At 38.7% G+C, this 13,967-nt stretch overlaps 1 protein-coding gene across 5 annotated transcripts; it reads left to right on the forward strand.

Annotated features, from left to right (window-relative positions):
* Positions 1 to 885: 885 nt before the first annotated feature.
* Positions 886 to 10,566, forward strand: zgc:101663 (alpha-1,3-mannosyl-glycoprotein 4-beta-N-acetylglucosaminyltransferase C). Of its 5 annotated transcripts, none has more exons than XM_058409859.1 (5): positions 886 to 1,039; positions 4,344 to 4,426; positions 4,541 to 4,650; positions 6,572 to 6,713; positions 7,054 to 10,566. In XM_058409859.1, the coding sequence occupies exons 3-5, from the start codon at positions 4,552 to 4,554 to the stop codon at positions 8,184 to 8,186; spliced, it is 1,374 nt and encodes a 457-aa protein (XP_058265842.1). In that variant the 5' UTR covers positions 886 to 1,039; positions 4,344 to 4,426; positions 4,541 to 4,551; the 3' UTR covers positions 8,187 to 10,566. The 5 variants fall into 5 exon arrangements, with proteins under 5 accessions (XP_058265842.1, XP_058265844.1, XP_058265840.1 ...); XM_058409861.1 differs by having other exon boundaries at positions 6,572 to 6,692; XM_058409857.1 differs by having other exon boundaries at positions 4,541 to 4,665; positions 7,054 to 10,565.
* Positions 10,567 to 13,967: the final 3,401 nt, after the last annotated feature.

The following is a 13,967-nucleotide window of genomic DNA, read 5'->3' on the forward strand; positions in this document are numbered from 1 at the left end:
TCTTGTTGTACTGCTTTACTAGATTGATCCCACAGGTGAAATTTGGGGAAAATATAATCAAACTCTAGTATACAGTAGGTTGCAGCTATACCACTCCCACTGTACCAGCTTAACTTTTTGTTAAAGTGCCACTTGATTAAACTTAAAAACAGAAGAGTTCATCCATGAGGTAGGGTTGGGATGGCTAATTTCGGCATATGAGAAAAAATAAGCTGTGATCTCAAGACTACAACTTTTACTTTCACAGGTTCACAAGGAAAAAATAAGTGGTAATATTCAGGTAACTACTTTTCTTATCTTGGGATCACTAAAAATATGTGATCTAGTTAAAATGACTTATCCTGAAATCAAAAAGAAAATGAAGTTATGAGAAGTGAGAAGTTGTGAGGACTGTGAGGCCTTAGACAGATATAAATGTTGGGTTTTTACCTAGAAATTTTTATGTATGTAGCTTTTTAACATTGCTTAAAAATAAATATGCCATTAATTAAATATAAATCAAAATTGCATAGAATTTTTCAAGCCTGGTGTATATGTATATGATAACAATCAAGAGAGAAGTATAAAAAAAAAAAAAAAATCTCTATTTTGTGTGTGTGTGTTGCCTGAGTTGAAGCACTATCACTTCCTGTGTAAAAACTACAGTGCAAGCATTGGGTATGTTTTTCTACTGTGGACCAAATGTCATTTTCATCATGGTTACCAAGATTAAGATTAGCATTAGCTTCAGGCGCAATTAGCTGCATTAATAAGCATGTCAGTGATCCTCACATGGATATTAATGTCAGTTAATGTCACATGGAGTGTGTCAGCTCTACGTATCTCTATGGTTACGACTGTGTAGAAATTTTTTATGAGGAAGTGTGTGGGTGTGCCTTAGTTGCTGCCTTCATGTAACCTTCGCAATACCTGTGGAGAGTGTTACCTACTTTACATGACTGATTTCTGTGTGTGTGTGTGTGTGTGAATGCGTGTGGTCATCTCACTTCCACCTGCGAGCTCAAGCACAGTGAGAAGGTGCTGGCTGGACAACGCTCAGGTGAGTTTAAGATCTCTTTACTGACCGGTCTGCTTTTGACTAGGTCAACTACTTAAATATTAATAATTTTTGCTTTACTATAAATCATCATGTCAGGTGTATGTTGTTGTCGTGTTTCAGATAATCACATCAGGGTGCTAGGACTGTCTGATTTATAGAGTATTGAAACATATTAGCTAGTAGTATACTATATATCATATATGATTAACCAAACACTACACTACTTTCCTCACTCTCTTCACTTCTTTCTTGCATTCCTGTCACTTTCTGCAGAATGTAGTCATGGATTTTGTAATAATTAACATATGATGCTTTAAAGTGAACAAATCAATAATATGCTTGAAGTTTAAGGGGTTAGTACTGCAAGATATTGTCAGTGTAATATTACTAGGTTCAATAAACTGTCTTGGTAGCGGTGAATTTACCTGTGTTATCATGTAAACCGGGATCTTTTGTGTTCATTAACCTCAGAAGTAATATTTAAACATGAAAATTGTGACATTAAGGTACTTTGCTAAGTGTTGAGCAACAAAGCTCTTCCTCACTCTTTTTTAGAAGTTAGTTAGCCTACTTGGCCATTTAAGTACTCGAAACCCATGTTATAACTAAAAATTTGCCTCATAAATACTTTTTTTCACTTATACTCGTATACTTATACACGTGTTATGATGCCACATGTACTCTGCCTGTTACAGCAGCTAGTATTCAAACTTGGTTGTCTCCAAGGGTGATGTTAGCATTCAAGCCATTAGGCAAGGAAGTGCTTGAAAAAACAACAACAATATTCAGCTGATTATGAAAAAATTAGTGTGTTATTATAATATTACACAGGTTCTCTACTGGTTACAGCATCTAACATGTCTCTAATGTGCTGGGTGGCTGATAGCATTTAGCTCTTGCCCACAAATTTGACTCCTACTGATTTACGAGAAGGGTCCAGTGCCTCTGCTGCATAACTTACATAGCTATATAACACTACATACATGTCAAGGTGGTTAAATCCAAAGTGTTAAATTATCAAGTAATGTAATGATATCTCCTTGATTCATTGTAAAGGAAGCCACTGAGACAGATTAAACCGTACAGATTGACTGTCATCAAATACTCTTTGTACTGGTGTTACTGCATTCCATGGTTTAAGAAATTATCACATCATGTTCTATATTTCCTACACAGATTTTGCACATATAGAATAAAAAGAAATAGAGTATTGCACCTTTAAAAAAAAAAGAGTGTGTGCAGCGTTTTGTAAAAAAAAAAAAAAAAAGTCCCACCACCTACAGTGAAATAGTAAATATGACTCGGTAAACGACAAACCCACAATTTCCATAATCCCCGTGGTGTGTGTGTGTGTGTGTGTCACTATCAGTGTTGCCAGATTGGGCAGGCTCCTTTTGGTCGGGTTGATAAAATTTGGGCTGGTTTTTGGTGTTTTTATTTTTGACTATGAATATGATATTTTATTAATTTTCCATTCAAACGAACTTTACGAGAAAGTATAATATGTAATGTTGACGTTTTAATAATATGGTTCCGTTTAGCCGATAAGGTTCAGGAGAGTCCTGTCCAATCAGACTTCAATCCTGATTAGCGGGTTGTTGTACTCGTTAAACCAATATCACCAAGTTATTAGCAGAGCTGTAAATGTTTTTATCATCATCATGCCAGAGTGGGGGAAATATAGAATATATTCTATATTCTATTCTATAGAATATATAGTCCTACCGAAAAGAATGGGAGAGCGACGTTCTATAGCATTTCAAGAGACGTTCTTATCAGTTCTGCCAAGATTCTCCGCATTAAGTCCTTATAAAAAGGTAAGCATGTTTATACGCTATTATTCTAATGTCATGTTTAGATGAATAAAACGTATACAGGTAGGTAACATAGCGCGCGCAAATGCCCTAACCCATTTGTTTTCTTTTTGTTATTCTATTAGTTATCGCAGTATGCATTTTGGGCAGGTATTTTTTTTTTTTTGAAAAGGGCGGGTTTTTAAGCTGGAGTTGGGCTGGAAATCTTCGGTCCAATCTGGCAACACTGGTCAGTGTGTTGGAGAGAGGGAAACTGGACTGAGCAGCGCGCGACGCAACAGTATAGCAGCGAGAACGCACGCGGAAATAAATTAGTGCTCGCCTTCCCAAAACCAGATACACGGATCGTTTTACACAAATATAGGAAAATTCAGTAGAAAAAAAAAAAAACACACAAAAGAAACGGAACATGTGGACAAGAATGACCTGATCAGTTAAAACGAAACTGTAGCATCTTAACACCTCCGGGGTTTCTGATGGTTATTTTAAAGGATTGCGAGTTTTTATTCAGCAGGAAGTGATAGGGTTCGTGCGCAAGGGACAAGAGCTGTCACAAGTAATGACCAGCAGTATGGACTTGGATGACTAACGAACGAAAAAATGCATCAAAATGGGCAAGTCGTCCTCTTCTTGTTCTTGTTCTTCTTTGTACAGAGAGTTTCCAGGAATCCACAGAAAGTCCAACCAGAATAAATGTTTTACTTAAGATTAAAGATTACATGAGAACAATACAGATATATGGGCAGACATTAAAAAAAAGGAAAAAGATCTAACAGGAAATGTCAATCATGTACATGCAACAGGTCAAGCAGGTTTTTATTTACCTTGGTTCTGTCTTTCCAGCCTGAGTAAATGTATGTTTAAGGTGAATAACAGGTGTATGAATGTAGTATTTTTATTATCAGAGACTTACAAAAAGGGAACTACGTGCACCACACACACAAACACACACACATACACACACACACCACACCACTTTAAACCATGCTGTAATATGAACATGCTTACTTCATTTCCTCAATTTCCTTCTGTAAACTTGTGTCAAAAAGTCATATAGAGTACATATTGTCCTTCCCTTTTCTTTCTTTCTTTCTTTCTTTCTTTCTTTCTTTCTTTCTTTCTTTCTTTCTTTCTTTCTTTCTTTCTTTCTTTCTTTCTGTCAGGTTTTATTACTGATGTTTGTTTTATTCGTTTATCTAGCTCTAGTTACAACACTTAGGACCTAATTGCCTGCTAGTGGGTTACAGACTCAGGCCCTCACACACAACATTTCCGGATTTAATTCATTTTAGATTCTGTGACTTTATATTCACTGGCTCATGTTCGAACCCTGGTGTATATGAAGCTGCAGTTGTGTACCTTTTTGCGAAGACACTAAGCAAGGACAGTTTGGGTTAATTTGCAGCAATTTCCCAGGAATACATTGCTAATGAATTGGAATTAATTGTTAGGACTCTAATAATGATGTTACTCTTCTTGTAAACACACAGAAAGGAGAGAACCGTTTGAAGCACAGTCTGAACTGATGGACTGGACATTTCACTACAGATGGTGTGAAAGCCACTGAGTAAAGGTAGATGTTGTCCTATAATACAACTTAAAAGCAATTTTATACAGCTTCAGTCACATAAAGGGCACGTGTGTGTTGTGTGTATGTGGTAGTAACCTATATATTTTATATTCGCAGACTTCTTCAGGATGAGATGCCATGTGAAAAAGGTTGTACAGACACTCGTTGGTCTGCTCATCATTACCTGCTTTTATATCTCCATGAGGAGAACACGAGAGGCAGAACAAGTTACGGAACCCGTGGTAACACACACACACACACACACACACACACACACACACACACACACACACACACACACACACACACAGTAATGAAGCAGCTCTCAGGAATTATTTGCTTAGCTTCCCATATGTACAGTCTGTTTTTTTTGCCTCCCTCTCACTCTCTCTCTCTCACACACACACACACATACACACACACACAAACACACACACTTTCTCTCACACACTCTTTGTCTCTCTCTCAGCCTGGGGCTATAACTTGTCTTACAGACACTGGTTTTATAACACTGGTCTGTTTCCCCACATGACTAAACTTAGGTCCTAAGGCCATGCATGAGACACATCATGTGCTTAGTTTGACCATAAATGGGTTTTCTCTTTCTTAAACCAATGAAGGACTAATCCCGCCCACTGATACCGACTGACTGACAGCTTTACCAATCTGGCATGAATAAAATGACATCAAATAATACTGGCTAGGAAATCAAGCATATATAATGCGCATAATATGTGTGCAGTCTTTATAGTATGAAACTTTTTTAGTATTATTCTTCTTTTCAGCAACACACTGTGTATTATTATCTGGAATTTCTTATTAAGATTAACATAACATCTTAAGGTTATTATGTACCTTATGTATGTCCCTCAGCCCTTTTGATTACGATTTTATCATTTAAGAGGCATCGCATGGCGTTTTATCTACATTTTTGTAGCTACAACTGTGGTTTCTGCGTATATTCTTCCACAGTATTAACAACCACCAGATTTTCAGTTATTTAACCACCCTGCCCTCTCAGATCTTGTTATATTCATTGATATAAATCACTGTCCTATTGCTGTGATAGCTTCCTGTTGCCACTTCAGGTTTCAAACCTTCAAACCCAGATCCAAAAGAGCCATAGTCTGAAGGTATCTAAATGGTTTTGAACCCTTATCAATACCTGCTTAGAAATGATCCACCGAGACGGTCATGATAGATACACTATTTGGACAAAAGTATTGGGACACACCCCTTCGTTATTGAATTCAGATCTTTCAGATATATAAAAACAATCCCCTAGCCATGCAGTCTGCATATATAAACATTTGTGAAGAAATTTGGTCGTTCCGAAGAGCTCAGTGAATTCAAACCTGGTACTGTGATAGGATTCATAATCAAATTTCATCCCTACTCAATATTCCATGGTCAACTGTAAGTGGCGTTACTGGAAAGTGCAAAATCCATGGTGGTCACAGCAGCAGTATTACAATGCACAAATCCTTGAATTATTAATCATTGTGTAGACATAATGGCCATTTTCTTACGTCTCATTTGGGGGTGTGTTTCTCGTGATAAGCTCTGGATGTGTCTTTATTATGACACATATTCGTGTTTTGTCTTCGGTCCAGTCTTTGCCCTGGTGTGTCTTTGGTTTATTTCTCAAATGTGTTTATAGTCCTTTTCTGGTCCTTTGTCTGATTGTAGAGTCTTGATTAGATTTGTTAATCAGATTGTCTGTGTCTTGCAAATCCTTTAAGTGAATTTCTAATCCTGTGTCTCCTGTTTATTGCTTTCTGCTTCCTCTTAACTCATTCCTTCCTTCTATTTTCAACATGAATTTGCTTAACTTTTAGAAAAGCCGAACAAACCTGTTAAACAGCATGATGCGGATATGCACTTGTGTCCAGCTTATCAGGGCATGTTACATAGACACAGTGTCAATTGTGTGTTAATTATCTTCTAACCTCATGCTGTTAGCACTACAAATTCAACACAAGTCATTATACCAGGGTTACTAAGATACTTTTTTTTAACACCAACAGTGGACAGTGGACTGGTTACTGTATGTCATATCCACTGTGAAAGAAAGAACTAGCCAGTTTAGTCGCAAAGATTAACTGAATTTAACTAAGATTAACTGAATTCATCTGTTGTGTGTTTTAGGATGCAGCCTGGATTATAGGGAACTACAGCAGTGAACAATGCTCTCAGGAACCTCGGCAAAACATCATGTGCCTCAGAGCTTCGGTTCGAGTGTTAGCAGGAGATGTTCAGCCTAAGCAAAGTGAGAACAGACACAACATTGGTATATATATGGAAAAGTATACATGCTACTGTATATTCACTGTATAATAATTGTAAATCTTGAGCTCCATTTAGAGTATTTTTCCCCAATATGGAAAAGTGTTCAGGACTTCTGGAGATATTCTGGAGATGCTGGTGAGGTTTCTAGGTGGTTTCTAACATAATTGAAAACAAGCTGGTCAGGTTTCTAGGAGGTTTCTAACATAATTGAAAACAAGACCTAACTTGTTTCGTGTTAATCATGTCACATTAAATGTAACCACATGAAATGGGCTGGTAAACTGGTTTAAATAATTGCACTTGTTGGTTAAACTGGTTTTAACAGTTTTCTTGTTTGGTAGGGTACCTCACTGTCGGTCTCTCTTCTGTGAAGAGGAAGAAAGAGAATTATCTCCTGCAAACCCTTCACTCTATTTTCAATCAGTCATCGGAGGAGGAGCTCTCCGAGATGGTGGTGGTGGTTCTCCTGGCTGATTTTGACCTGAGATGGGTTCATCAAATGCTAACCAGCATTAATCAGCTTTTTCCTACAAGACTGATCCAGGGTCAGCTTCTGGTAATTCATTCCGACGAGGAGAACTACCCGCCTCTGACAGGTCTGAAAAGGAACTTTAACGATGCCCCGGATCGCGTGACCTTCCGCTCCAAGCAGAATGTAGACTACGCCTTCCTGGTGGACTTCAGTGCCAAGCTTTCCAAGTATTACATCATGCTGGAGGATGATGTGAGCTGCTCTAAAGGATTTCTGTCCTCCATTCGAAGTCACATTCAATCAAAAGGATCTTCACCGTGGGTGACACTTGAGTTCTCAAAGCTGGGATATATTGGGAAACTGTACCACTCTAAAGATCTCCCTCGTCTCGCTCACTTCCTTTATTTGTTTTACCAGGAAATGCCTTGCGACTTTCTCCTATCTCACTTCCGCACTTTGCTAATGCAGGACAAGGTCATCCGCTTTCGCCCGTCCCTTTTTCAGCACATGGGAACGTACTCATCTTTTCAGGGAACGTACAATCAACTCAAAGACGAAGACTTCCATGTTAATCCTGCTGATAACCCCCCAGCCTCTGTTTACACTGACATCAGAGTTTTTAAAAACCATAATCCAGACGAAGCCTACAGTCAAGGAGGAAGCTATTTCTGGGGCATGACCCCAGTAAACGTAGGGAACTTCTTTCTTGTGGCTTTCGAGAAACCTGTCCTCCTTTCACATATTGTGATTCACACGGGGAAGAATGGGGTGGACGTTCTCGAGTCTGCTGAAGTGGAGCTCGGTGAAACTTTTTTGTTATCGCCCAGTGGAGTGCAGTGCAGAGAAATTCACAACTTAGGCGTCCTGAAATATGGATATTTTGAACTTCAAGGTGTTCACCAGGTAGTGAACAGATCAGTAGCATGCTTAAATATCAGAGTGACTGCAAGTCAGACAAATTGGGTGGTCATAAGGAGCATCCAGGTCTGGTTAAAGAAATGAAGTAGGCATTTTAGCAGGGAGTTATTAAAGTTTTCAGTTATGAAGTTACGGTCTGACCTGATGGTCTTTGCGTAAAATCATGAATGTTGTTCCATTTTGTTAGCTACGGGACCGGTGGATGTTTGAGAGATGGATCAGTGGGTGTCCGATATTTAAAAAATGTGTCATGTCGCTCAAAATGTTTGATTTCCTTATTCCATGAATCAGGAAATAGACCAAATGAAACCAAGACCAAATGAAAGTGGCTTTACAATTTGATGGCTTATAATTTTACTAATATGATCTAGCATAGCATTGGGCAGGTTTTGTAGAAGGAAGGGAAGTTAAAATGTTAAAATGGTAGCTGTGGGGTAAACTGAGACGTTTAGGCAGTCGATAGGGACAGCCCACATATTTGGTGACGGGAATAGAATCCATACAATGTATGTATGAAATGTGTTTGCAGGTTTAAGGTTACAGGACAGTGGAAAAACGGCAAGGAACTCAGGTATACGATAGTTTCCTAATTATTATGAATGGCTGGTCCTACAGCAATGCCACTAGCGGCGTTTTTTAATGTAAAGCTGTCAAAACAATATGAGCTTGAGTTTCGCAAAAAGCAATCATAAAACAAGGAGCAAAACATGATCCATTATAATTATTATGATTATAAAGAATGTGAGAAATGTTTTTGTTTCCTCGACTCCGAGGCGTATTATTATGTTGTTAATATGGAGCATGTTTACACTGAAAACTTACTGCAGTTTGGGTGTTTCCTTAGTAAAGTGGTGGGAAATATTTGTTTCTGCGTACTTGTTTCTGAAATTTGAGGAAGTGGAAATTAAATGTCTGCTTCACATTCTGGAGTTACTAGCTGCTAGTAACTCTTGCAATTACAGCTTATCCGTTTACAACAAAAGACAAAGCAAAGCAGAAATGATTGGATTAAGTGTTTCAGTTCGCTTTGTCCGGATACGTTTTTAATTTCTGAAAGAAAGGGCTGCTCCTAGCATGAAGGAACTTCCAGCAATTTAATAACGTGGTCCTAATTTAAATTTGGACATTCTGTCACTAAATCAAGCTGCCAGTCACACACACACACACACACACACACACACATATATATATACTACCGCTGAAAAGTTTTGGATCACTCAAAAAATTTCAAATTAGTCTGATTAGAAAATATAGCAAAAGAACAGGACATGCTGACTGATTTTGATTTTGACAGCAAATGATTTTGATGGAAATGAAGAATGTTTTCTTTAAAATTTGCCTTCATCAACCTTTTACAGCAATTATAGCCTGGGCATCCTAGCTGTCAATTTTTCAAGATAATCTGATGAGATTTCACCCCATGCTTCCTGGAGCATCTCCCACAAGATGGATTGTCTTGATGGAGTCTTCCTCCGTAGCTGAAATCAAGCTGAAATATGCAAGTGATCCCAAATTTTCTGTACTCATGGATGTTCATTTGAAATGTTTTCTATGCAAAACAAACAGGCTTACTTAGAATATTTGGAAGAATGGAAATTGACGAATAGGGGATTAAAAGTCAATGCAGTTGACAACAAAGGAGATTATGGTTGAACGGTCAACACTCTTAACGTTAGAAAGGTTGGGTTATGCCAGGACAAGACAATCAAACAGGATACCTTTATCTACACGAATCAGGCATAACATTATGAGCATTGAGAGGTGAAGTGAATAACACTGATGATCTCATCATGGCACCTGTTAGTGGGTGGGATATATGAGGCAGCAAGTGAAGCAGGAAATATGGACAAGTGTAAGGATTTGAGCGAGTTTGACGAAGGGCCAAATTGTGATGGCTAGACCACCGGATCAGAGCATCTCCAAAACTGCAGCTCTTGTGGGGTGTTCCCGGTCTGCAGTGGTCAGTATCCATCAAAAGTGATCCAAGGAAAGAACAGTGGTGAACCGGCGACAGGGTCATGCTAATTAGGTCATGCTAATGAGGCTGGTCGTGTGATCCGATCCAACAGACGAGTTAAAGGTGGTCATAAAGTTATGCCTGGTCGGTGTATATCCCGACTTTTCTTTTCATGAGAAATGTTCAGGTATCTTTCTCAACTCCCAAAATCAAAAAAGTATTGGAGATACTCCCAGGAAAGAGAGCTTGTGTTTCTTTTAACTTTGACAGGTGGAATGTGGAGAAGATAGGAGAGTTGTCCTCTCAGGGTTCAGCGGTGTTTATAACACAGGCATTAACCTGAGTCTTAATCCTGTGCCTTAACCTACTGGACAGTAAGTGGCCTAAGTAGGTCTTTAGAACTCTGGGGATTTTTCTGGAAATAAAATTCTCACGAGAAGACTATAATAACAGTAATGTTTCCTGTGGTCTAATAAACACTGTGCTCCATTTAATTTGTCCATGTTGTTTTGTTTCGTACTACTTACTACACCATATGTGCATCATAATTCTTCAGCATAAAAGGATAATGAGAAAACCCACAGTATGAATTGGATAACCCTGTTTGCACACACCTGTGACCATGGCAAAACAGACTTTATATATATATATATATATATATATATATTCGGCAGAACAAAAGCTTTTGTTTTGCCTGTTGTGAACGAAGCACAGCGTTTGTTTTGTCTGTTCTGCACTTCTGGACAAATGCTGATTTAATGGTTGTGTATTTTTCCACGCGCTTGCTCTTCTACTAGGCAAGACAAGATGACGACATCACAAACGTTTGCCAGTCAAACATAGACATTGCAAACCTGGAACACATAACCTAAACGTCCTTGTTTATTCTAAACAGCCTTTTTCCTCCTACAGCTTGACCTTCTCAAAATGTCTACACTCTCAGAAAAAAGTGGACGCGAATGTAATGCTTCCTAGTCTCTAGGGTGCTACCCTCAAGCGTCCCTTTTTATATGGATCTTTTAACTAGAACTGAGCATTGCGCTTTAATCTAAAAGCTCACTTATGGTCTTATGTACAGTATATCAGCGTTTCCAGGCGAAAGTCGCATATTATAGGTCCAAAAGATGTGCATTTGATTGATGCTACCACCGCAGTGACAAGGGCCTGGACTGTAAATTTTACCTCAAAAGCACTGACGCTGAATTTGGACACGGCTCAGAAATGCAATTCAATTACTGTTTCAAAGTGTTGCTTCGTGATCAGTGCTTCCTATATAGAAAGCTATATTAGTGAAGTAGCCAAGTGTATGTGTGTGTGTGTGTGTCTATTTTAAATCTCATTCTACTGTACAAGATACTGTACAAGTTACTACCATTTAAACAAGCTCTCTAGAGCTTTGCCCTTGGATGAACGGATTCATTAGTGAGGCTGAGCTTTAAAAATGCTAACGGGTGAGTAAACAGCTCAGGCGTCAATGGTAACACACACTGATAGCGCTAGCAGGTGTTTTGTTCCCCAGGTGTCAGAGAGCTCAGCTTGTAAACACACACACACACAGAGTATACCTGGTGCTCTCTTGTGAGAAGAATTGACCATGTTTGATTTGCATTGCCAAGGAGATATGAGTAGATGAGTACATAACCCATGGATCAAACGGCTATAATTTTAAAAAGGTAAAAGTTGTCCCAGAAACTAAATTCCCACAATTAGCCACAGGGCTAAAAAAACCCCTTGATTAACCCTATGCTCTGTGGATGTCTAGATACAGAGGATACACCACAACACCACTTCCTGTCATGTTCTTGTGATAGGCGGTGATAGGTGTTCCCTATTAACCACTGGCACTCTTTTTTACACAATGTTTAATCCATTTTTCATTCAAATGTGTGCCTGTGAAACTGCAAATGATCTGTTTCAGTGCTTTCGTCTAGCAATATTATGAATTAGACCTCCACTATAGAGCTGTTTGGCCTCATGGATGAGTTAAGATGCTTGCTTTATGTCGTTACTACCGTGTTAATATTACCATCCTGGGGCAATACTCTAAATCAGCGGTATCCAAAGGCCAACTGAGGCCCACTGTGGACTGACGTTAAGGGATTTCTCAGTTAGAAGGTGTCATGCTGCTAATTATTTCTGCGAAACTGTGTTAACATAGCTAGTTAAAATGCAGGAGCCTTTTTTCCCTGATCTGTTTAATATCAAACCCATCAGAGCATCATCTGAACACGTGTTTCAGTAGATGAGACTGGAGGTGAAGAAAATCAGACAAAGCAGTATGGTCAGCATGACACATTTGCTTTCATTTAAAAGAGGGGAGTGGAAATGGCTTACTGTCTTTGTTTGAATTAAAAGTTTGTACACCCCTGAAATCAATGAATAGATCTGTTTGTGTTCCAATGGAGTTCTGCAGTCAGTTATTATTTTGCTACCCCCTAGTGGTCATTAATATGAAACACAGGTGTAATTTTAGATCTATTTATACTCTTGCTCACAGGATATTTTAGTGTTTTCCCTGCTTTAAGACACAAATAAAGCAACACACTAAACTGTGTGGTACATGTGATACTAGAGGACCACGGTGGGGAATCTATTTTCCCTTCCCACCCCTTTTTACTTTTTTATTACCTGTAACAGTATCAATTTCCAGCCTTTTAGCACCGGGTTTCAACCTGTCACTACTAATAGACTCCTAACCACAGTGTTTAAGGGTTCATTCATTTTTAATGAATTTAATAGAGGGATTGCATTGTCAACAGGGTTGTTTCATCACGTGACTGTAAGCTTATTGTGTTCTCGTACACAAAGTGTGCCTTCGTGAATCGTTTACTTTTTAATGGATCGTTTGTGTGCCACTTACAACTACGTGTTTTGTTGTGAACATCTGAATATTATAAACAGCTAAGACTAAAAATGAAAATTAGTGTCTCTGTAATTCGGAGTAAAACGGCACAGGTGACTTTACATAGCACAAACTTAGCAAGTGCTGATTAATTAGCAAGCTAACATGTAGCCACTAGCTAGTAAAAAACAGCACACGGTTATTGGTTTTTCTAGAAACTTATTTGTGAAGCAGAATCCTGTCTGCCTGTGTTTAGAAGAATAGGTTAAAATCATAAAAACTGTAAACCATAAATGTATAATAATTTATGAGATGATTATAAAGCAGCTGTGGCTACGTGCTGATGCTGTTAGTAAATCCCTTCATAGATGAGGCAGTGGTTCACGTTTCAATCTGACCCAGTTTAACTCAATCATCCGCTCTGTATTATGTTACTCATCTTAAATTAGCCCCCTTCAGCTTCTCCCCTTAGTTACTGGCATTCTGCACGAAAATGTCCTGTTTATATACTAACAGTAGTAGAATTACAGGGGAATATTTTCTGCCTTATATATACTTCATACACATTTACACTAGTTGCCTATAATTATGAATTTTTTCACTATACATTTTTTCAAAGCATACATTAGGCTCGAGAAAGAATCTGAATCTGGTCACGGTGCTAGTGCCATGAAAAATGTTTATTGCCAAAAGTTTTGGGACAAAATCATTGAGTTCAGGTGTTGTTTTTCAGGGGTTGAGCTCCGCCCCTTAGTTCCAGTGAAAGGAACTCTTACTGCTTCAGCTTCATACCAAGACATTTTGGGCAACTTTGTGGGAACAGTTTAGGGGTGCAACATGACTGCACACCAGTGCACAAAGCAAGGTCCATAAAGACATGGATGAGCGAGTTTGGTGAGGAGGAACTTGTCTGGCCTGCATAGAGTCCTGACCTCAACCTGATAGAACACCTTTGGGATGAATTAGAGCGGAGACTATGAGCCAGACCTTCTCATCCAACATCAGTGCCTGACCTCACAAATGCGCTTCTAGTGGAATGGTCAAAAATTCCCATAAACACACTCCT

This window comes from Hemibagrus wyckioides, linkage group LG15 (genome assembly GCF_019097595.1).
Source record: "Hemibagrus wyckioides isolate EC202008001 linkage group LG15, SWU_Hwy_1.0, whole genome shotgun sequence".
Lineage (NCBI taxonomy): Eukaryota > Metazoa > Chordata > Actinopteri > Siluriformes > Bagridae > Hemibagrus > Hemibagrus wyckioides.

Bases quoted from the DNA above. Each gene is read 5' to 3' on its own strand.
- zgc:101663 (XM_058409857.1), top strand. From the start codon at position 4,552: ATGAGATGCCATGTGAAAAAGGTTGTACAGACACTCGTTGGTCTGCTC. The intron at 4,666-6,571 runs GTAACACACACA...TGTGTGTTTTAG, and splicing joins AACAAGTTACGGAACCCGTG to GATGCAGCCTGGATTATAGG. The intron at 6,714-7,053 runs GTATATATATGG...CTTGTTTGGTAG, and splicing joins TGAGAACAGACACAACATTG to GGTACCTCACTGTCGGTCTC.